This window comes from Nesoenas mayeri (genome assembly GCF_963082525.1).
Source record: "Nesoenas mayeri genome assembly, chromosome: 17".
Taxonomy (NCBI): domain Eukaryota; kingdom Metazoa; phylum Chordata; class Aves; order Columbiformes; family Columbidae; genus Nesoenas; species Nesoenas mayeri.
This window is the reverse complement of record NC_137565.1, coordinates 7,336,102-7,360,484: the sequence shown is the minus strand read 5'-3', so window position 1 is coordinate 7,360,484 and position 24,383 is coordinate 7,336,102. Positions and strand designations below refer to the sequence as shown.

The window sequence follows — 24,383 nt, the reverse complement described above, 5'->3', positions numbered from 1 at the left end:
TATATGTGAATAATCCCACAGGGCAATAAAGCGACTCGTACCTAACAGCTATGAACTCCCACAAACACTTGCAGTCGTACAGTCTCTCCTCTCCTGGGCTCACAGCAGCTCGCTAACCTGGCTGAGACAGAAGCTGAATCAAAATTCCAATTAATCCTGTTGTTTCAAGCCTCAAGTCTAGAAGATTTTCTTCCTCATGCTGCCTCTCCTCTAGTACTACTCTTAGTAGATGTTAACATAATTTGATTTTTTAAATTATTTTTTTTAAAACAATTGCAGCTTTTTGCCTGTTTTTTTTTTTTCCTGGCCAGATTAGCTCCTATCTTACTACTGTAGTTACCTCAGTCAAGCAAGTAGTTTTAATTGCTACAAAATCATTGTTGAAAACTTTCATTTTAAGAACCGATGGATGATTCCTTATGTCAGGCTGAAGAAAGTACAGACCATTAGAACTCAGAAGAAAATGGAGCTTGCTGTTATCCTAAAGGGACTGGTAATTAAACCAGACTCCGGGGAGAAGAACAACTGGAGGTGGAGGCTGAACTTGGTCTTGTACAATTAACGCTTTTAATGTTAAAAGCACCTCTACTGACTTTAAGTTACTCTAATTGCTGAATGAAAGGATAAAAATGGGCCAGTATCCAAAACTCAGAATGAATCTGAAGGAATCCTTTTATCGATGCAGCTATTTGTGTATGTATAATTCAGTACTTGCTCTACACAGTAATTTACAGTGTCTGGACAGCCGTTGTATTTTCTGTTACAGAACAAAGCTGATTCCATCATTCCAAGAACACAGTAACAACACCGAAAAGATTTACTTTTGTGCATATACACACAGCAGAAGTAAAAACAAACCTCCTTAACTGTTCCTCAAACAAAATTCTGCTTTTCACATATGCAAATTTGGGACAACCAGCATTATAACTACAACAGAAACTCATTTCTCAAACTCATCCTCATGTTAAATTCTTATTGACTTCCTAAAAGAAAATAAGCAGAAGATTAATTTTAATAATTGCCCTCTGCACAGCTGTTGCTTGCTTGACTTGCTAACTCGCCATTCAGCACGTCTCACTGCTGCGAGCTGCCCACAAGACAACTGCACACCACCCCAATTACACCTGCACAATTAAGCTTCTCTTGCCTTCTGATCCATGCAAATACACAAAGATAATTACTGTCTTGGGATGCAGTTTGTTTGCATTATTTCCGTGAAGCTGTCCAAACAGAACCACATGGATGGGCCCATCTTCCTCGTGCTGTATTCTCTCCCCCGTGCCACACAATGCTACTCAGTTTCATTACATTTGCCCAAAATAACACTTCAGTTAGGACATTGAACTGCAACACTGTCATGACTGGAGAAAGGACCACATAACTCTTATACCAACAATGCTACCTTTTAAAATATTATCACTCATTAAATAGGAATGTGAATACTTGAGTGAACAATCAGTCATTTTGAAAAAATCAGAAAAAAGATCATATCTCAACTTGCTACTTATTAGAATGAGATTTTTGGTTGCTGTTGTCCATTGGTTGGGTTAGTTGTTTTTTGGTTTTTCTTTCTTTCTTTTAACATAAAGGTTTTTTCTTCCATCTTTCTGATACAAATCTACTGATCCACCCAAGACAGCCAATAGGCTTTAACGACTCTCGCCTTTGACGATCCCTCTCTGATTAAATCCCCAGGACACAGGAACACGCTGTTTCAGGGAAGAGGCTGCGTTCCCAGCGCTGCGGGTGGTGGGGAGGGCAGCGGTGACCACAGCACACGGTGCTGACCCCGTCCCCACAGCAGCAGCAAAGCATCCTCCAGGAAACACACCCTGACCCATAAAGACACTGGGAAGTGACTTGTAAAAACTGTTGGTATTTTCATACAGTCCTGTGCAGGACTAGCGAGAGCTTCAGCACACGCAGCCGTTTGTGCTCAGGAGGCCAGGAGCTCTTTGCCTTGGGACTGAAGAGACCTGGTAGTTGGCCAGAGTTGCTGAGTACAAGCATCTTGCCTTCCATCTGTTTGCAGCAAGGCAGCCGAGTTTTCAGGATGCTGTGGGTCTCACTAATCATCTGTCTCAGGGAATTGATCAAAACACACTCTAGCACAGATAAAAACTGGGAGAAAGCTTGTGGATTTATCATCTTCCTTGTGGCTTCAACACAGGCACATTTGAGTAAACAGGTGAAGGATTTACACATTAAATCCTCAACAATTTAGACAAGTGTTACATTCATCACAGTTTGCAGCTGGTGTCTGCTCAGGATAAAAGACCAGAAAGGCTTGGGAATTCAGTAGGGAACTTTGTGCCAAATATTGAAGAGGAAATCCAAGGACCTTGCAGAATGAGGTCCTGCTTTCGCCAGCCTCTGTTCCCAAGAGGAGGACACACGAGAGGATTCAAAACTAGACTGAATTTTCTGTTGAGACAAGTCTGAGTTACAGGCCACATGGTTAAAACACCAAAATCCCTTTGACTGGAACTCCCTACAAGCTGGTAATGGATGAGCTGACACACCAACCTCAGCCACACGTCAGTCTTCTGCTACCAGATGATCACCCAACTCAGATCCCGTTCACTCTATGGAGGAGTGTCAGGAGAAAGAAAGAAAAAGGTTTTTCCTACACCCCATTCTGCCCAGGCAGGTCCGGAAGCTCCTGCCCCAAACTGGACAACAGCCCAACACTGCCACCATCCGGGTATTACATTAACGCTTGGTCAACCAAAGCGATTCTATGATTGAAGCAGAGAGGCCGATGTCCAGCAACAGGCACCGGCCCAACCCCGAGGCCACCGGCACAGGGGCTGCCGAGATCACCCTTGACACAGGGGACGTTCGGCCAGTGCGGACTGAAAGTCTGTCTAAAACTGCAAGCCTTTATATTCAAGACTGAAGAAAGACACCTGAGGTAGATTGTGGCTAAATGTATGTGATATCCATATTCTTGCACTGCCTATACATCACAGAATCAACAGAGACCTAGTGTTACAGTTATTTCATCTAAAATCTGGCTTGTTTCCTGGTAATAAGTCAGAGTATGAAGTGACCACAAAATACAGTCCCAGCCTCGTAGATCAGGCTTCTGCTATAGGAAATTTAACAGCAGAAAACTGTTTTGTTGTTGATTTAGTCAATATTAAAAACTCATATCCTCTCTAGTCTGGAACAGTAAAACTGGAGAGAGCTGCTCCAGAGTTTTTAGGGAAAAAAGAAGTGCCATGAATGCTCGTACAAGTGCAAACTCCAGAGGTTCATTCTAGGAAGAAATTAGCCCAGAGGCAAGTAATAAGAAGTTGAAGAGAAGATCATTTAAAAAAATAAGATGCATTGTGACTTGCCTTTTTTTTTCCTGCTCATTTGTGTTAACTTCAATTTATCGATTAAAAAAAACATTCAAATAATAGTAGGGATGTTTTTTGTGAATGAAAAAATATTCATTACTTCCTGCTTCTTCTTCCAAAAGGACTGTATGTAAAACATCTAGGAATGCCATAAGACTACATATTTTTAAAGACTATAATAAAAAATCTCCAAATTTAATAAAGCAACCTACCAAATGAAGAAAAAAGGGCATAAAACCAGTTACAGATGTGTAAATATGTTCACAAGTAAATCTGAGTAATGTTAAATCAGTATTATACACTCCAAATGCCTTTCACCCCAATTTATTACACAATCTGCCTTAAACCAAACCAGAGCACATGCTGAGGAAAAGAACATTAAATACCAGGTATTCTTCTTGCAGAAAATAATACATCTTACAGCAGAGACTCAGCATAGAAGAAAACAAGACACAAACCCAGCCACAAGCACTCAAGAGCCAACAGAAGGAATTTTTGCCTTTGTGCACTTATCTGGATTTATGGATGTTTGTGAGGAGGCACATTTTTCCCCAATTTAAAATGAAATAAAGGCAGCTTAAAAAGAGGCTGGCGATGACAGAAGGAGAGCACAATAGATATTTGTGTCTGTGATCAAACGGAGCAGGCAAGGGATGGGAAGGACAATCTGCGCTGCAGTCCCTGGGCTGGGACTCACACCACAGGGTCAGGTGAGAAACCCGCGTTCAGTCCCCCCAGAACAGCATCAAAACCAGGAACCAATAGCAAGGATCCTCTCAACTATTAACGAAGGGGCAGCACTTACTGGGAAGAAAATGAGAGAATAACTTAAGTTTCCACATCGAGTTGGCAAACAGAAGAATTCTGTTTGTGACGGGATGAAGACGCCCAAGCTGGAAGCCAGTGCTGAACCCCAGCCGGTGTCACAAGTGTTATATTCAAAATGTTGTTATAACATTATATCTACTCTACACACACTCCCCTTTGGAAATCAAAAGTGCCAGCAATTTATCACATTCATTTAATAATTTTCACAAGGAATAACTTGTTTTAAAAATGCTAGAGATGAATAATCAAGTAGTAATTACCCTCACCTAGTACAAAGCACTATTTGTAGTCTTTAGTTTCTTGAAGATCAGTAGCATATCTGAAACGTACATTTATTGAATTGTTCAAGTATTTCTTTGAAATGTCAACAAGTAACTATTTATGAAGAGGCTCTCATACAATCTTCTTACGTTCTCACTAGCTCAGGTTTGCTGCCACAGTCAGGCTAATTACTTGTCAAAGCCTCTTGATCATATTAAATATGGAAAAAACTCACAACAAAAGAAATGCAAAATAAAAACTGTGAATTGGTCCTTTCCAAACTGCAAGAAACAATAAATCAAAGGGATGTTTAAAACAAAAAAACCCACGCAACAACAACAAACTTAAAAAATGCAAATAGGTAGGTTCTAAGAAGACGTTTAATTATTCATTGTGCATAGAGTTTGAAAAAATGTTAATAAAAATTTTAAAAGCACTGTTGCCTGTTTTTATAACAAGAACTGTAAACTTTTTCAGATGCAGGAGAGCACCAATTAAAGTTTGATAGGTTGATCAGATTTTAATCTGGCTGTAGTTATTCCCTTTAGCCCTATAAAATGCTGATGTGGTTCCACTTCTTGGTGAGCGTGCAAGATCAAAGATGTCACTGGGAAGATCTTCAGTGAGGTTCAGCACAACGTGGTCATGCAGCTGAGGGTGCGCGGTCAGCACAGGATCAGGAGCTGATGCTGTCAAACGCCTCCCCAGACAGGGCGCCCTTCTCCACCAGCTATCAGCTCCCCTGCAGCCAGCTGTCCCAAATCTGTGCCTGCCACATGTGCACATAACCAGACCTGTCAGAAGTCCCATGGATTACAAATCCCTCTTTTCACCTTGCTAGCAGGGGATGGCTATGGGACAACACAATGCAGTCACAACTCTCTTTTAGGAAAAGGAAAAAAAGTAACTTAGCCCTCTTCTACAAGATCATCTCTTTCTTTCTAAATTCAACCTAAACTAAGCAGCCTAGAAACACAGTGAAAGGTTCTTGAGCACTACCATCATAACTCCCTTCTGTATTTCCCATGAGTTTTGCAGTCATTTACATGCTAATGAACTGATGGCTTCCACCTGTTTTTCTGTCAAGTAATTCCACAACTTACTAGACCATTAAGAGTTCACATAAGCAAAAGCAGATTAGCATTGTAAAAAACAAGTGGGTTTTACCTTCCTTTGTGAGGTCTTCCTCTCTCTGGCACACCTGCAGATGTCCTCCGGTTCACAGTTGAGTAATCAGGATCCAGTTCATACCCTTCATCGTCTACTCCAAGGCTGCGGTTATCATCTTCCAGGCCATAGGGCTCGGGCTGGAAGCGTTCTGGCTGGGAGCGGTTCAAGTCAACGTTGCTGCCTACGGGCACCTGAGGCTGGGCAACGGGACCATAGTTATCCCTTCTGCCCGGCAAAGTGAAGCTACCATCATCTGGCCTGTAATTGCTTCCTGGCACGTAGGCGTAGCGAGGACGGTAGTTGACGCCACGAGACAAGCTGCCGTAGTTATCAGATAGGTCACCGTAACCATCATGACTGATATAAGGGCGATACTGGCCTTCGTGGCTTTCAGGGTAAGAATCATTGTAGTTGTTGTAAGATCTGGTTAAGGTGGATGATGCTTGAGGTGTGATGTACCGCTCCCCGTTCTTCATGTACCTCCTGTCTATGGAGTCTGTGTAGCTGCCCATGGGTGACGAGCCGTCCATCGTCGGCAGGCCGTCAGGCCCAAGCGGCACCTGCCGCACTGTTCTGGTCGTGACTGTTTTGACCATTTTGGTCACCTGTGAGGAAGCAGTAAATGAATGTGTTAATTTTCTCCTTGCTGCATGATACAGGGAGCTACAATAGTGAAATGGGGAGAGGGCATCACAAAGCATACTACAGTGATGTGCCTGCTGAGTAGAAGCACTGGTGTACTCAAGAGTTCACCTATCAGGTTTAGGATATAGTAGTGGAAAAATACTTCTATAAAAAGCCGAAAAGACAGGTCACAGAGCCAGAGTCAAGTGCACTCTGGGGCTCTTACTACCAAACAAAAACCACTGCAGCCACGTGACAGCACGAGGAAGACACGCAAAGTCATTACCCCAGCTCAAATCTGCCCTAAATGTTTTCAGGAGGCATCTTTCCTAGAGCAGACTTTGCGATGTTGAAGAGCCACAGTCTGTCCTCCCATGATCAGCATAAATAAAACATCACATTCTCTAGTTCAACAGAAATACAGTCAGACGCTCCCACCTGATCTGTACCACTGTGCAATGCGATGGCGCTCACGTTCGGCAGTAATATTTAGGAAACCATGATCTCAAAAAGAAAAGTTTCGGGCTTTTAGACAGCACAACTACTTTCTCTTCAAAGATACAGGCCTATATTCAACCACCACTTGAAAAGCCCCACAGGTGTCATTCCATTATTTTGGTGACATTGTTTGGCAATAATGAACAGCAATGCCACACATCCTTTACAGTTGCAACTACCCTAATCATACTGGGCTAAACAAGATTGTTTAAAACATTGAAAAAATATCTGTACACAAACACATCTTTATCTTTTCTTCCTATAAATCACACATAATTTCAACACATAGTATTTCACATAACTGACCAAAACTAGCAATTTTAAGTGTCCGGAGGACACTTGCGTTCAGGGATTTTTGCTAAAGGGGAAGAACAAAGACTCCTCAAGAGTTTCCAAGAACATTCTGTCTCCATGTGAAAGGTCTGGCAATCTGCGTAAGACAGTGTCACACAAAAGCAACTACTGTTCACAAACTCGCAAAGGACCTTCTGTTTTGGTTGGTATCTGGGGTCTATTGACTTCTGTATTGTCTGCCAGAGTGACCAGCAAAAGCTGTTTTGGGGAGAACACAAAGTCCAGCAGAAGTCAATATATCCTTGGTTATCCTAACCCTAATAAAGTTATTTTAACCTACAAAAGTTAGCCTAACCATACTAAATTCTGACTTTCAGCCCTGTGTTATTAAAAAACCCAACCAAGCAACAAAACAACACACCCACAAATATGAGACAGAGACTCAATCCACCAGAGAGTTTTGCACACAGGGAGGAACACAAAATCGTTAAGAGATATTTTGGGTTTCTAAAGTGTTATAAAGGTAAATAAGCATCAGCAAATTATTTTTCTTCATGTAAGCCACAGAATGAAATGCGTACATCAAGAGAAACAGTAACTATAATGTGTATTCCTGTGGCTCTGAAGTCCACATTTTGACCTATAGCCTCCGATCTAAACATTTAGATTGGCACCAGCTTAACCAAGCTGCTGCTAAAACAAAATAATTAGAGTACATATCTTGAAGTAGCTCCAGACATGTCCTCTAGCCAGATGTTTTCACACAGAAACCCCAAACAGCGAAAATTCACCCAAACAGCATTTCTCTTCCCAGAGACATCTGTGAGCAAATGATACTCCAGCCTAATGAACTAATGAAATCCTGCAAGACTGAAAGCAGCGCAAATGTCTCTCCACCAAAAGCATCATAAAACAGCATCATGATGCTGAATAAAGTCTAGCCAGGTACCAACATGACTGTCGTATCTAATTGGGGTGAGAGCTGACAGAATTTTCCTGTTCAACCCAAAGAGATTTCTTTCACAAGTAAACTTTGGGAAAGATGTTAGCTTCCATGCCTCCTTTTTTTCATTTTTTTTAAAAAGCACACATTTTAATAATGAAAAGAAGCTAGAAACGAAACATTTATTTCATGACATAGAATCCAACAGCGGTTGTTTACTACCTGTGCACAATACTTCTGCTTCCCACTCAGCAAATGATTGCTGTCATGGCATTTATAAAACCAGACAGCATTTAGTGAACGGAAAGAGCTGGCGTAGCTTACAGTAGCTCTTTGTGAACTGGATACACACAAAGCAACACAGCTCAGTGTTCTCCTACTGAAGCCTGAAACAAAAGTTTTATTCAAAGTAATATGTTCATAAGTCATGTTCTAAGAGTAGAAAAAGCAACATTTCTCAGGCCTGAAACTGGGGGGTTTTGCAAAGCAATGACAAAACCGGACACTGCGCCTTTGCGTTCTTCAACTTGGGAACCAGCAACGGGAATAGCAAGAAGGTGGCGTTCCAACAATGTGATGAATCAGAAACTGATACTTGTGCCCGGCGGGGAACAAAGAGGCGGCTTTCTAGATGCCAGGACGAGCACTCGCATCATCTCGCAAAGTGCTTCCAGTGCCGCTCAACAGGAGCAGGATATTTTAAATCTAATTCCGAGTTTTGCTTTTCCAGACATATTGCCAGCCATGCAATTGTCAAGCTCCGATGATGCGGGTTACATAACACACCAGGTCTGGCTGCAGCAGTAGTGTGAGAGAAGGCAGCACCCAGCGCTGGGCTCTGCCTCTTTTTTGACTATTTCAGGTTTTTTTTTGGAGAATCACTGTTATTGTCAAACAGGATGAGGTAACACAACCTCAAATGTTGTTGGCAAGGACAACTGCCTACCAATATTCAGTACATCTACACAAAAAATACAAAGCAGAATCTCAGAACACTTTGACAATCAATTCCTAGACAATTTGTGACCTACCAGCTACACTTAATGAATTTTCCACCATGCTCTAATACTCTTAAAGAGTATTTACAGATATGATTTTTTCATGTGACCAACACAGAATGCAGGAGATTAATCTGCATTTTTTCCCATCTTCCAGACTGGCACAGACAAGTTTCCAGTGGCTGTGGCTAATGAAAAAAACCACTTAGCATCAGCCAGCACATGTGAGAACAAGTTTACAACGTCAGCACAGCTTCATTTCCACCGTTTTCTGAATGCTGCCCCTATTAACGAGTGGAAAGAATCAGGACAATCAAAACTCCCTTGTCAGACACACAAAAAGGAAGGTTTCTCTCAAGCATTAAAGAACACGTTTCTCATAGCAGAAAAGCATGAAATGCTTTTAGCAGAAATGCTAAAGGTGTTACGGTGGGGCAATCAAACCAAGTCTCTTTACATTTCGAAAGAGGGGGCGTATTTGCATTCATACCTCATTTGTCAGTAGTAGACATTGAGACAGAAGATTTATCACATGATAAACAGACTTTGTTGCCTACAGGACAATAAAGAGAAGCTTTTTGGAAGCAATTAGCCAGCAAACAGAGGAAGATCCATTTATTAGGTTTCCAAGCAATAAAAACAAACCACCAAAAACCAAAACAAACCCACAAGCCAAATGTCTTTATTTCAGGAAATCCAGCTAAAGGGAATCTTTCATTTATAGTTCTTCAAAGAACAGAGGCAGTCTCGAGCAGCCTGACAGCACAGTAATCTTCTCTCCCAACATTTTTGTGGTTTCCTTAATGCTGCTGCAGTAGCCAGAGAGAACAAAGCTCTTCCAAATGGGAGTCCCAGCACATCTTATCTAAGAGACACCTGATCCTCCAGATGCACCCAATCTCGGAAAGATTTATTAGCATGTACTCCTCGCTGCGGATTCGCTCTAATGAAAAACCTGGAGGTACCTGTTACTTTGAGAAAGCGTAATTTGACATCCTCTGTTCACTCCCCATCTCTGAAGAAAATCTGCTCAAAGAGGGGGTTTAGCCCAGTTACATATCAAAGGTGTTCAATTGCTTCAATGCTACAGTCTCAGAGCATGAGAAGAAATTTTCCAATTACTTTCTTATGAAGAGGTTGTCTTCAAATGTATTTGCAGTTCTTTATCCCCTGTAAACTATATTAAGGCTTCTAACCACGGTAAAACAGTGAAAGGTACCAATATACCAGGTTATTCAGCCCCTTTGCAACCAAAATCCTATGAGACTGCAAGCTGGTGTTTTCACTGCTGTTCCCCCATCCCAGAATATAACTGTATTTCAGGTTTACTGACCTTACCACTGTTCTCCCTGCCAGAGAGTAATTATTCTGTTAAATAATTCCCCTGCAGGCCCCATGATAATGTCTTTGCTAATTCTGTGTCTGGAAATACATTTACCAACAGAACACAAAGGAAATATTCCCACACATGAACCAGCTTCTGTATTGTTCTGCCCCTCATCCTTCTATAGGTCTTGAAGGATGCGAGAATAAACATGAAAGTATCTGAAGACTGGACTTGCTGGCGGCTTGTGCAGCTGGTCCAAGCAGATCCCTCCCAGCACACAGCACTGAGAGAAGAAAAGACAGTACTGAGATTTCAGCTGAAGCGGGTTACCATGGGCAAATACAGCCCTCTCAACCAGCACCTACAGCGCTGCCTTCCATTTGGTTATTGAGGTTGGTTTTGTTTTGTCCCTTTTTCATAAATTAAGTGCACTACGAAAGCTGACGGGGCTAAAAATTTTGTTGAAACTGTCGTAAAACAAAAACCAGATGGGAAGGCATACGTGGGGATAAGAGCATTCTGGCATTTCTGAGGGCTTATTTTTGAACTACGGGCTGTAAAAACTCATCAGCCCAAGCAGGCTGAAGCTATCACCTTTCTATTAAACGCTGTGTAAGAACTCGCCCCGTAGGTTTTCAAAACAACAGCTCAAATTTCTCCCCTTCAATTTTAAGCTTAAAGTTTCACCTTTTCAAAGGTTCCTCAACTTCGGCTGAAATCCATTCTTGTTACATTACTTAATTCCCCAAATTTTCTGCAAAGTTTGGAAGAACATCCCAGGGTACCCAACACGGCCACAACCAAAGAGTTTCGGTCACAAGCCCTTTCCCATGGCTGGTGCTGGAAGAGCGAGCAACGTTTCATCACTTTCAGGAAAGATCTGGCCTTGCTGAGTATTAGAAAGCACAAGGCAAGAGGAGGGACTGGAAATGAACAAATCCAGTGTGTTATTGGAAAACATCATTTTCAAAGAATAAGGGTGCCTACATCACTCCAGCCTTTTTGCATTTCAAAGACAGAAATTAAAGGTGCCTGAAGAAAGAAAAAAGCAAACATTAACACAAGCACACGCACATCTCATTTGCTTTACCGGGTTCTCTCGAGCCCCTTCTGCAGGCGGCAGCGTTCCAGCCGCCAGGCGAGAAGTGACAGCCTGCTCCCCAAGGTGACATTCACCGCTTTAGCACCAGGGCTATTCGGCTTCCAGAGAGATTATGAAGTTGAAATGAAGTATTATCTGCTACATCTTTTGTGCAGTGAATGTTATGTAGGGACTTAGTATAGTACTAAGACAATAACAGTTTGGGGAAAATTACTCAGAGATATCTCATTTTGTAGAGGCAGATGTTCTCTATTTAAAATATGTAAAATATTAAATTCTATTATGCCTTCTTCCTGCCTCACTGCTACAGGCAGCTTTTCAAAGGCGTGAGGAAAAGCGTAGAGAACCGTCAATGTTTCTGGATTAAAGCTGTTTACTTAATACACTATTGAAGAGAATAGCCTCTGTAAATTTTGGTTTTGAAACAACAAGGGGTAAAAATAAATAAAGGAACAGCAGCATACAGGAGCATTCCTGTTTACAGCCTTTGCTACGCTCAATTTCAAGAGGAGGAATTTCACGCACATCACTCTCCAACAAACTAAAGATCATAAAATGTAACTAAAATAAACAACAACTATAAAGATCCAAAAATACATACTAAATAACTAGGTTGAGTAATTCCCACATAAGCCATCCACCAAGCGTACATTTGGAAAACCTCTCTGGTCTCTCTGGCTTTTAAAAAAACATGACCTTCTTTATTTACTTTGTCAGAGGAAGCATCTTGTGCTGCCACTTCCTTTGCAAGACAAATAGCTGGAGATCGAGCCTGGCACTGCCCACACAGTCTTCTAGTTACAGAGGCAAGAAAAATACGTTCTAAACCCTTCCTCATATAAGCCTACAGCAAGGTAGACCATGCAAATGTTCATTTGTATGTCGTCCTCACTACCTTGATTTAACAGATGACTGAAAAAAGAAAAGAAGCTAAATACGAACCTAACCCCTCCTTAACATTGTGACTATCTCAACTTCAAACATTACTCTTATTTAAGTAACAGATTAGACATTACTGAAAATAGATGTGAGGGTCCCACCACAGGAAATGCAGCTCGTTTACAAGGATGAGCGGTACCTGCGCACTACACGCACACCCAGATTCGTGGGGGTTTTCTGTCAGGTTTATTTATTCTTAATCTGGGAAAAGGCAGAGAGACAGAACAGCAGTTTCTGGGCTCAGCACGGACCCCACCGCTGCACACCAATGCCCAGCAGACGTGTTCGCACCTCTCGTCCCACAGAAATGCTTTATTTCCTTTGCTGTCCTCATCTGAGCTGCAAGGTCACAATTCTTCCACTGCACAGAGGTACCAGGAAACTTAATTTTCTCTGTAAGGCTCTCACATGTAATAATATGACCTATAAAAGCACTGTGATGATACCTATTAGAAGTGATAGTAAGTCGATGCCAATTAACTGCAGGACACTTAATTGACGCTACAAAACCCCAGTGACAACAGTTTTCATTTTCACATTCCGTGTCAAAACAAAAAGCAAGTTGAAGAACGACATGATTAAAAAAATTTCGAAAAAATCTGACCTCAGATTCACATCTTCGAGCTGTTCAATCTACACCACATTCTCCCAGCAAGAAAAAGTCAAAACAAAACCGTTTCGGAGACAACAACCTCAGCAAAGTCACAGCAGCTCTTCTGACCGCCAGGGCTCAGCCAAGCCCATCTGCGTTTGCACATTTCAGGATCATTTTTCTCAACAACTGGATTTTTTTAGATTATTATCTTTTAAGAGCTGGACATTTTAGCAATTAAATACTAGGGAACACCTCCAGATGGTAAGTAAGTTATTTGAGGGTTATTTGAAAGAACACAACGGCAGAGCAAGAGCCACGTGCCCTGCTCTGCTCAACACACACTGCAGCGCCGCGGATGAACTGGAGAAAGCGGAGAACACCTCGCTCTTCGAAACCCAACAGTAGCTCCAGGCTGGCTGGTTTCCCATTCTCTTCTCCCATATGCACACACAATGCCTGTTTTGGAGCTGCCGCTTGTCCCTTTCTGTGGGAAGGCAGAAAAAATAGCAGGTACGCCACACAGAGGAGAGAATCGCGCCTTTTACGCGATGACAAACACGAAGCTTTATCAGTGGCGTGACTATTTCAGACAAACTATTTCGTTCCATGTGGTCCCGTTATCTAGGGACCACTGCATGGCCTCTCCTCTATTTTTACAGCCGTAGCTATCATTTCATTCCCTTGCATAGCTGCACTTAGAGTCTCCTAAAACCATGTGCTATTAGAGCATATAAAAAGGTGTCCATCACCACTGTAATTTTATCGCTTCCTTCCTGTACATAACAGTTGTTGCTGTCACTAGAAAGAAAACAACATTTCTTTCACATAAATCACAGATAAATACTTAAGATTATTGGAAGAGCTAATAAAAATTAGGGGTTTTTGTCTGCTTTATTTTTATTTTAAGACCTTCACCTCCTTCCAACAATGAGAAAACAGGCCGGTTATTTTTATCTTCTAACAATCACAACAAATATTAAACCAGATACTCAGTTTATAGCAGTGCGTGCAGGCCCACTGACCTCCGGAAACCAACATGCGTTCACTCCAACCTGAGGATCTGATGTCCTGAACAGATATCTTAGAGGATTGCAATGCTGGAACACCAGTAAAAATAAACACTGATTGATGCAGTGACCTCTGTTCAACTCCTTTTTAGACAGAAAGCAGTTGAACAGTCTTTTTTAATCAGCGCTGTTCAGAAGTTTTCAGAAAGGGAATCACTCTTAATCTTTCAGAAAACCAAAACCTAACGAAGATCTCAGCTCAACTTCCAAGACCCAAGCGTCAATGTATATTAGTGTTCCAGTGGTACCCAAATGCACGTGAGGCAGCCAGGAACACACAGCGTCTTCTCAGATGGGACTGCAAAATTATCTCACACAAGGGAACAAAAAGACATCAGGAAAATTAGAACATACGCAACACCTATAATCCAGCAGACCCTGAGGTACAGGTCACTTGAGAACACTCCCAGCTTGCCCCATGCAGCAGGAATAAAATTCCATTCACTGAATTGTTGCAGAATTTAAATGCTATGGTGTTATTTAAATAGAATATTTCTTGTTCTAAAGGACAAACACATAATTGCATACTGTTATTACAGATTACAACTAATTCGAGGACGTATTTCCAAGCACATTTTCCTCAGATGCAAATTTACTCCAAGCCCCATGAACTCATCTGTTATAGTTTTCATATCACTGTATGTGTTTGCAGGACAATGCTGTGAACTGTATCAGTAAAATAAAGTGATTCTTAAAAGAACAGTCTGGGAAGGGGGTCTAATGTTTTTGTTTGGTTAACCTGGATAATTTCTGCTGTTCAGTTCACAGCTCCACAAACAGCTGTAGCAGCACAGCTGGTCGGGAGCAGACTAGACATGGGTACAAAACTGGAAAAGCCCTGAACTCAGCTTTGCTAGCAAACAACATTCAAAATCACTGCGGATCCCAACAGCACAATTGTCCTCACTCAGGCTTTTCCCCGCTGGTTTTATTTTGTGATCGGGTAGTATTTAGTGATTCTCCTCATTGGTTATTAACCTCTCACCTTGGTTTCAGTTCTCCTTGTGGTTCCATCTTCAGAAGTGACAATAGACACATGGGAGGTGGGGGTGCCTGGGTCTTCCTCCACAGTAACTGTCTCTTCCACCATTTCTTGAGGCTCTTGCATCATTGCTATTGATGTCTGGTTACTGGGGCTTTGTTCCTAAAGAAGCAGGTAAAAGAAAATAAATTAACTTTCAGCTTCTACCATCATGCTCTAAACCGTTCTACTGAATGCAGCTTTCTTGATTGAAAAACACCTTTTACCCAACAACTTGCAAGTAGATATTCAGAGAAAGAAGTACTTACTGTCTCAAAAAAGCATCCTGCAACTATGCTGGTATGGCCGGGCTCAGCTCAATAAATGGAAATCATGTGAAGCATCTATCAAGCCCTTCATATTTATGGGCAACTACTACAGACTAGCAGACTACTACCTTGTATTTAAACCTGCTTTAAGCTTTCTCTTCAACGCCCAGCGTAGGAGGAATGGAATTTTTGTCTGTAAAAGCATTCATTCTGTTCCGCGGTGAACAGGACCATTGGCTTTCAGAACGGTTAATCTTACACAACATTAAAAGTTTATTTCTACTTGATAAAATACACTCAGTTGCAGACTACAAAAGGCTATAAAACCTCAAGACCTACTATTAAACTGACACCTTTCTCAAACCGTCCAAAGCAATGATAATTTAAAAAAACCCTGATAGCTAGAGATTAATAGCTGAATTATGTGAAATGCTACCCGTCTGACATCTTCCCTTCGCTAACTCCACAACATCTAACCGGCTATAAGCTTATTTAAAATTTATAACAGACAGACAACATAAAGAAACACTAAACAGAAAGAAAGTAGATCAAAGGCTGGTTCTTGCAGGAACAGCGCCCAAAGAGAACGCTTCTGCCTCTCGCCAGCACCAACGTCCAACCTTTCCTCCTCCTTATGTGATTATGTGTCTCAGCATAGAAATCAGAGAAGCTCCCCTTTGGTAGATGAATGTAATTCAGAAGTTTCACAGCAAGTGGCCAATAAAGAACCGACTTACATACTGAGAAATAAGACTTTTCCCCAGCATTATGAATCCTCAACTACATAGAATGAAATGACAGACTGTTCATTTCGTTATATGCCCCGAAGGTATCGGCTACACAAGCCTCAAAGCCAAAGCAGGGTTTCTATTTGCACATCTTGTCAAACAGGCACATAAAGAACATCTTTTATTAAGGAATATATATATACACACGCACAAATATACACATGCAGACACACCTTTTTTCATTTAAAAAAAGAACAGAATGACACAGGGCCCTAAATTGCAAAGTGAACACACTTTCCCTAAAGAAAACACCATAGGCAAAATCAGTGTACCTTTCACATCACAGGAAAACAAAATGATTGGGTTGAAATTGCTGTCATGCAGGTGCCGAGTCTAATTATATAAAGGATTACATACTCTCTACCTGTGACCAGCCCCATCACCAGGGAACTACAACACTTTATTTTGTAACATTTTAGTTACAAAAACCACATTTTTCTCAGATGCTCCGGATTGCCCCCATTACAGGGCCATATTTTGTGCAAGCCCCAAGGGATGTTGTTCTTCCGAGGGACTTTGTGCTGCTGAGCAGGAGCAGGGTACTGAGTCTCATTAAGCTCCATAGGGAAGAGCATCATTTAATCCTTGCGTGATCTGTAATTTGCTTTGAAACTACCTGAGATGCCCCTGTTCAGTTTTCTTTATTTACAGCTGTATTCTGACATTCTGGAACTGCTGCTTTCTCTTCCAGGTAAGCACTGGTATTAACCAAGCCCATGACAACAAGCCTCAGGCAATTATCTCAGTCAAAACGCAACACGAACAGCCTTCAAAGACAGGTTGGACCACCAGAGGTGATATAAGCAGGGACTACTTCCATTTCCATTGAAACCACACAATAACTCAGGCTACAGAATCAACGAGAATGAAGCTTCTGAAATCCTAAAGAAAATGCACACCTTCCAGTCTACACTGCTTAATCACTAAGGCAAATAACTTGCTATACACACCGCAGCCTTTATGGAAGGGTTCAGATGTCAGGTTGTGCCTTCCACCCCTGGTTTCAGAAGGGAAACTAGCTCCTGGGACAAATATATTAATCCTTTCATATTTTTCTTGAAGATACTATATTCTAACTGCAACTCCCTTTTCCCCACCCCACAGTAAAGCTTCCCTCCAAACAAAGATTTACGCACTATTGCAAAACAGTGAAGACTCAGAACTTCTGTTCGTCTTCATGCAACCTTGCCACCAGCAACGAAACCAGTTACATGTAGAGATTTTTTCCATTACACCTCATTCACGTAAACCGTCTCGTCATCTCTAAGGCATCAGTTGCCAAAACTGCTTCAAGGTGGGAGCTTCTCACTCCTCTCACATGCGTTTGTACAAACACACACCTCATCCATCATCCCCGTTTCCAGCCGCACCTTGAGGCGACTGAATGTATTTGCATCTCTTCTTTCCCCTCTAGATTCTTCCGAGGCAAACTCTGCTTCGTGATAATAAACCCGAGGAGATGGAAGGTGGAAATAAATATTTTGTTCCTTGAGCTTTTTGCAAAACTTTTTCTTTATGAAAAAAAAAGTCTCTCTTTGTATTCAGACTGCCTGTGGGCAAAGGAAACCTTTAAAGTTGGGCACTTAAACATGAGCAAATTGCAAACCAGAGCATATTGACTTTAAATGAGCACTGCACTACTTTTTATCCTCTGGCTGCTTCTAAAATGAAGATTCAGGGAGATATAGTACAGATCTGCATTCCTGAAATTGAAAACTATTGTTAGCAAGAGACTGTCCTAAGTATCAGAAAGAATTAAAGCTTTCCAAGGTCAAGGTAGATATTCCAACACAGACAACTAACAAGACGGCATCTTCTGGTGTTTCCCTTCTTATTGTAAGAGCTACGGAGGACAGCATGTGAGCAACAAGGACAGCACATCATCCAGCTTACTCTTCCCTGAATTAGTTTAAAAGGAGGTGGTTCTTTGATCTCCAAACCCAGTAGTTTCTCCACATCGCTAACTTGGAGCTGTCACGAGATAACACTGATGTAGAAAAGATGCAAAGATTTTGGCATCTGTTTTTAGTTTCCATCATTAAGGATTTTAGGTCACCAGAAATTGCAGAAACTGGGACACATTACCGCTTTTCAACCACCTTCCTCTGTGCTCAGCTTTAAGTCAGTATTTAGGATGCTCTTTTGCTAAATACATTTCAGCATCTCAAGATTCCCATCATTTGGCAGGCAAGCCTAATTATTCAAAGTAAAACACAAGTTGCCAGATAGAGCTGGAACATGACACCCCTAATGAATAATCCTATCAGTAGTTCCCTGCCTGCTAGAGATGGGAAATTCCAGTTTGGAATAACACTCGCTCACCTTGCTGCAAGGCTTTAAAAGCGACACCAAGCAGACAGTTCCCCTTCTCCTACCACACTGGCCAAGATCTCATGGTCCTTCCCACACTGCCAACCAAGAGGGTGTTCTCTGCACAACAGGGATCTGCCCTGCCACAGCAACCACCATCAGCTGAGCTTCTGGGAAGACCAAGTCTAAAGGAAGCTTCTTTCCAGCCTGTTCCCATGGGAGACCATCAGGATCCTTGACAGTTTCTTCAGGCTGGCTCCCTCTTCCTCCAGGGACCCTCCCTTTGCAACACTGAAGGCACAGCAGCCAAGCTACACCAATTGTGTCGCAGGGAACACCAAGGGCCAGTGGTTCCCTGGGGGATGTGGTGCTCAGGGGGATCCCCAGGTGTTTGGGCAGGGCTGGGCCACTGTCACATCACCCGAGCGGGACACGGCCAAGTTGCAGTATATCACGGTGACAAGGCCAACCTGGGAAACAAATCCACAGGTCAGGGTTAGGATAAGGTTCAGTGGTAGCCAGGCAAGCCCACAGGGACAAGGCAGCTCTGAGGCCAGGCTGGAAGTCAGTCTGCACGTCAGGGTCTATGGCCAGACACAGGCATGGCTGGAGCTCAGCTGGAGACCAGTTCTCCTCCAGTATAGCCCAGGCATGGGCTGAGGACTCAGGGCTGAACTTAAATAGAGGTCCCAGGTCTCTGGGCAAAGCCACTGAGGTCTGTCAATGCCCTCAGGGATCCCACAGCCCCTCGAAAATGGCTGTAGGAGTTCTCTTGCAATAAACACACACATATCAAAGCAATATCCCCTTCCCCAGTTGCTAAGCATTACCCATTAGGTCCCTTCCAAATAATAATCTCTGACTCCTTACAAGACAATTACAAACCAACATCAAGTTATGACAACAGAATCCAATCCAGTTATTGCACAGAGCATCAGCAGCCCCAGCTTTTCTCCCTGCTTTTTTGAGTACCAAATGAATCCTGCCCTGTTGATCTGCGCTTGTATATTCAGCGTGCTTTTAAAAAGCCAAGCTATTTAAAAAGCAAAACAACAATCAATTTATCCCCAGCCCCTAAAAGTTAAGTGCAGATGAAACAGCTAAAGACCTTGTAAAATAAGCAAGAATCATAAAATAACAGTAATTCCTGTTTTGTTAAAAACAGAGTGATTTACCATTTAGGGCACATATCTCCTAGGGCTTATTTTGCATTAGAATACTACAGCTTCTATAATCATCACCATTCCAATTCCTAGAGTTATGTTTCCATCAAAGCAGCTATTTTATATCTTTTTTAATAAAAGAATAACCTCCCCCAGGAGGATCAGACATCCTACTTTAAAACAGTAAACAAAGTTCTTTATTCTCTGCCTATGAAACAATTTAACACAGCCTGGAAATAATATAAAATTGCAGGAGATTATTACTTCCACTAAAACAGCCTCTCTTCAAAACCACTGAAAACACGTACATCGAACCATCATTCTCCCAGAGATACCCTTTGTTCTGCGGTTTGCAATGCAGGCTATTCAGGCTACCGCTTACTCCAGGCTACTGTCAGATACCAAATTTGAAGGTTTTTGCAAAGCACAAAGGCTGAATTCTACACCAGTGGACATATTTGTCCTCAACTGACCCCAGCACAGACAAAGCTCAAGTGTATCAACTCCTGCAAAACACAAGTCTGGGCATAATTAATAGCACTGGGCAACAATGCTAATTGAATTAATTGTGGATACCCTCTCCTCCTCCCCCTCTTTGTTTAAATTACTTCAATCTCTGCAAAGCATGAGATTATTTATAAGTGCAAAGCAGGGAAACATGGGTTTTGTCAGAGTTGAGTCTCAGGGAAACATTGTGCCTCACTGGTCTCCTTCCAGCTCCGGTCTGCACGTCCAGCCCCGTCCTGTCCTCCAGCCCTGATCTGCTTCAGCACGCGGAGGAGAACGGGGAGAAAAAGGGCAAGTCTGCAGGAACACGCCAATCCAACAAGTCTTGAGCTAGTCATGTTCCTGCTTTGAGCATCAGATTGGTATCCCCATGGGACAGCAAAGAGCAAGAAAAATCACCGATGGAGTTTGTAGAACTTGGTGTATTTGTGGCAGACCTTTCTCCAATACAAGATCGAGCTCCTCCTGCCTTGTCACAGCTCCTGTTCTTTCACCACGGCCCAAAGATCCCTGCTGTGCTAACCCTGGATTTGTCCAGAGAGGTTTTTTGTGCACCGTAGTAGTGCAACAGCTGGAATCCAAACCAACCTGCACGTGCACACCACTGAGCCTGGATCACCTGAGAGGCAGCTGTGCAGGGGACTGTCTTATTGATTTAAACCATGTTTCAGGAACGGGGGAACAGATAAGCCCTTCCATCCAGTGGTGCCTGCACCTCCTGGGAGAACACAGAGGCCTTGTTTCCAAGGGCTGCCACATGCTGCACTCCTCCAGTTCAAAAAATACAGCAAGGTCCAGGTCCTCAGCACCAAGCTCAGGTGCTCAGCCACACCTGTCCCAGCTCTTCACGGCCACGGGAAACTCTGCTGAGATGGGGACATGTTATTCAGGCAAAATGGCACTGGAACAAGCAGCACACGGACTAGCCCATATGGGAACCTATATAGTGTATAACATTGGAAAGAGAGTTTGCAAGAGAGACAATCATTTTAAGAGGGGAATACATAAATATCTACTTTGCTGCAGATAAACTGATCTCCACTTAGTAAGCCTACTTCTCCGGTCAAATGTTATGTGAAACAAAAATGTGGGTTTCATATATATAAATATGTATATGTATATATACAATAGATACATTTCACTTCAGAGTGAACCCAAACACATCAACCTACCACAAGGTTCCAGCGCTCTGTTGGAGCTCTCACACAAGCTCTACCCTGAGGCTGGTCAGCTCAGAACATAAGGAAAACGTTAGCTGGAAATGAAAGTAGGCTGTCCTGGCATGGGGTACCAGCATGAACTCAGCCACACACCACAATGCACCGACTGTTTCCTGAACACTTACACACTTCCTTTGTCCTTTAGAAACACACACGACAAGTGACTAACAAATAATGCCAAGAGCTTTTAAAGCACCAAGGTTAAAAAGGAACATTGCAGCAACTGAAAAAACCCACCTCAACTACAGAAGTTTTGAAAAGCCACAAAAAGCAGCTTTGTTTTTGCAAGCAGGCCTGGCAATTCACCATCTGAAGGCATCACACCTTTCAGGGAAAGCAAGAGGCGGAGGTGAAGGAGAAGGAATCAAAACCCAGACAAGGCCTGCAGTGGTAATATTCATCCCTCAAGTACCGCAGGACACACTGGGGTTCTGTTCAGCCACGCGGTAACTGCCCGTCAACGGGGAAATCCACAGCGCTTGCCCAACGGTCAACAAAGAGGCCTTTTATGCCATTTTAAACAATCTGAAGTGTCTCAGTTAATGGAAGACCGAGCAATTGGCCCTCAACTATTTCTAATTGACTGGAATGATGGATGAAGCTAAAGGGAAAGCTGACCCACTGAACTTTTCCATACAAAGCTGGAAAACTGAAGGAGATTGTAAACAGTTTATAAGAACGAGAAGTAGGAGAGGCAGAATCCCAGAGGCTTTGCTCCTCTCAACCTGCTGTTGTTTCAGACCAAGGAAAACAAGAGAGCTTCGACTCGGAGCAACAAGCAACAAAAAATACACGGAAGGCCTAAACAAATAGGGTATTTTTCCCATGCTCTCCTCCCCTTTCTCCAGTAGCTACTTAGCTCTGCCACGCAAGCTGGTCCTTTGAATCAGAAAGGGCAATTTGTCACTTTGACAAGTAAGATGGCTCTCAGGGCTCTGTATTGCCTTGCCCTGCTTTTCACATTGACTGGGTGTTAACCAAAGATGTCAAGACATTACATCTCAGTCAGCTTCAACAGATGTGATAATATATACTTAAAACTTAGGTATTAATCAGTCCCACGGCAGTGAAGTTAATGCTCAGCAAATCACACATGCACATTGATTTTCAGAACAAAACAATCACTAGTTGCTTTTGTACTGCCAAAGGGTAACGCTGCTGCAATGTGATGGAGCCGTCTGCTGACCTAAATAGCTGCTAGGGGGGAAAAGCAAGGAAAAAGCATCTATCTGCAGGCAGCTAAGAGAGGTATCTAAATGCACAACAACTTAATTCTTCCATTTCAGTCAAATAGAGCAGGAGCTTCAGAGAACAGTTCAGATTTTGCACAGACTAAATCGCCTCCTTGGACACATCCAGTTCTTGCCACTGATTCTGCAGGGAAATGGCATCAAGCACTTCAAGAAAGCATTAAAGGTAGGGGATGAGTCCAGACTCAGAATCCTGATGTAAGAACTCTGCGGTAGAACCCAGGTGTACCACAGGGTATCACAATTCATCATTCAGCCCCTCATCACAAGTCCTTTTCCTGCCCTGGTGGTTCAGCAAGATCAAGTGGTAAAAAACAAGCATCAGCCACTATTTTCAATATGAAAATGACAAAGGCCAACAAAAAGACAGAACACATGGCACACACAGTGTTAGGGCTAGCCCTATTTCTTTTAGCTGTCAACAGCATGGCAGCAAGTGTTTATCTGGAAAGTTTGCCCACTAGGAAACCATACTAAATGGGCCAGGAAATGACACTTTCTCACCAAGATTTGTACAGAAAGTTCACGGTTATTTGCCAAACTACCTCCCAAAGACAAACACAATGCAAATCTGCATGCCTAATCTTTGACCAAACCCAGACCAGATCTGACTTGCTTCCTCTCTGGAGTCTTTTAGATGAAGTAACCAAGGCTAAATTAGGGAGAGTTCTAGTGGGATGAGGTTACATCATGGATTACAATTTTCCAGCAAGTTTTTTCCTTCATCTCCACCTGCTGCTTCTACAATACTGGCATTAAGGGTGGTGCGGGATGACTCATTTGTACATTCCTTTCTGCAAGACAGGCATTCAGCTTTCATTGCTTCTGGGCCCCACAGTTTGGGTCATAATTTAAACTGATGCGTGTATTACTAGGTATCAAGTCTGCAAACTTACATGTACATAGGAGTCAGAAGTACAAGCTAGGTCCTGCATCTGAAACAAAGAATAGAACCGTCAGTTTGGCAGAGTACAGCAGCAAGTTTCTTTAGGCAGCCTGTGTGTCCCAGGCTCTACCCCCGCCACTTAAAGACATCACTCCTGCGTTAAACCGAGATCTGCCAGACTCAGCCTGTCACTTTTAGCCTAGCACATGCACGCCTACTTGCGCTGCTACAAAGCTACCTTAGGGAATTGCTTTTTTAATTTCAAGGTAGATGTAAACCATCTCTGCATTCCTTGAATTATGACCAAGACCGAAACATTATTTGGGTGTCCTAGCAGCCGTATCGGATCAGTGTTAAATTTAACTAATCTCCTCACCCACCCACAATCTTGCCTGTAGATCTGAACTACGGAACAAAAATGCTTTTTGTGGCAAAACACACCACCACAACACATAAAGAAAAAGAAAAAGCTTTTATAATCTTGAGGGAGACAGAACAAACAGATCGCTGATTAATTTTTAAGCCTGCATTCCAAGAAAGCCATTTCTTCAATAAATTCTCTCTCATTCTAGGGAATACAAAGTGATTGACAATAAATCTAATCACCCGCCTCATAAGGAGTGTGCTTGCCAATGTCTCCCACTATTAAGCACCAAAGCAGGTTTGCTTGGCACCAGGACAGCAAGACCGCTTCAGTCCAAACAGCTCCCCAAGAGATCACCCCTGGGAAACCACATTCTACTTCTTCCCTCTGCATTTCACCCCCTGCCCCGCACCAAAAGCCACCGACTACACAAAGCATAGCAGGGAACGTGTGAACGGCCGCTGACAGCGGCCCGGCTCTCAATATTGTGTAACCCCGGAGAGCAAAAATGTGACAGCAGGAAAGAAACTGCGCGGCAGGTCTCGGGATGACTACAAGTCCATTTGAACACCAAAAGACACAAACCAGCCAACAAAGCCAGAGGCCGCTCCA

General features: G+C 42.6%; 1 protein-coding gene across 1 annotated transcript in view; it reads right to left on the bottom strand.

Moving 5' to 3' along the window:
- ARVCF (ARVCF delta catenin family member) overlaps positions 1–24,383 on the bottom strand; it is a gene marked incomplete at both ends in the record, with an annotated part of 152,390 nt that overhangs the window by 68,872 nt on the left and 59,135 nt on the right. Inside the window, 2 exons of the mRNA XM_080355196.1 lie at positions 5,604–6,211; positions 14,979–15,137. Coding sequence (XP_080211322.1) covers positions 5,604–6,211; positions 14,979–15,137 — 767 coding nt within the window. The remainder of the gene's footprint in view (positions 1–5,603; positions 6,212–14,978; positions 15,138–24,383) is intronic.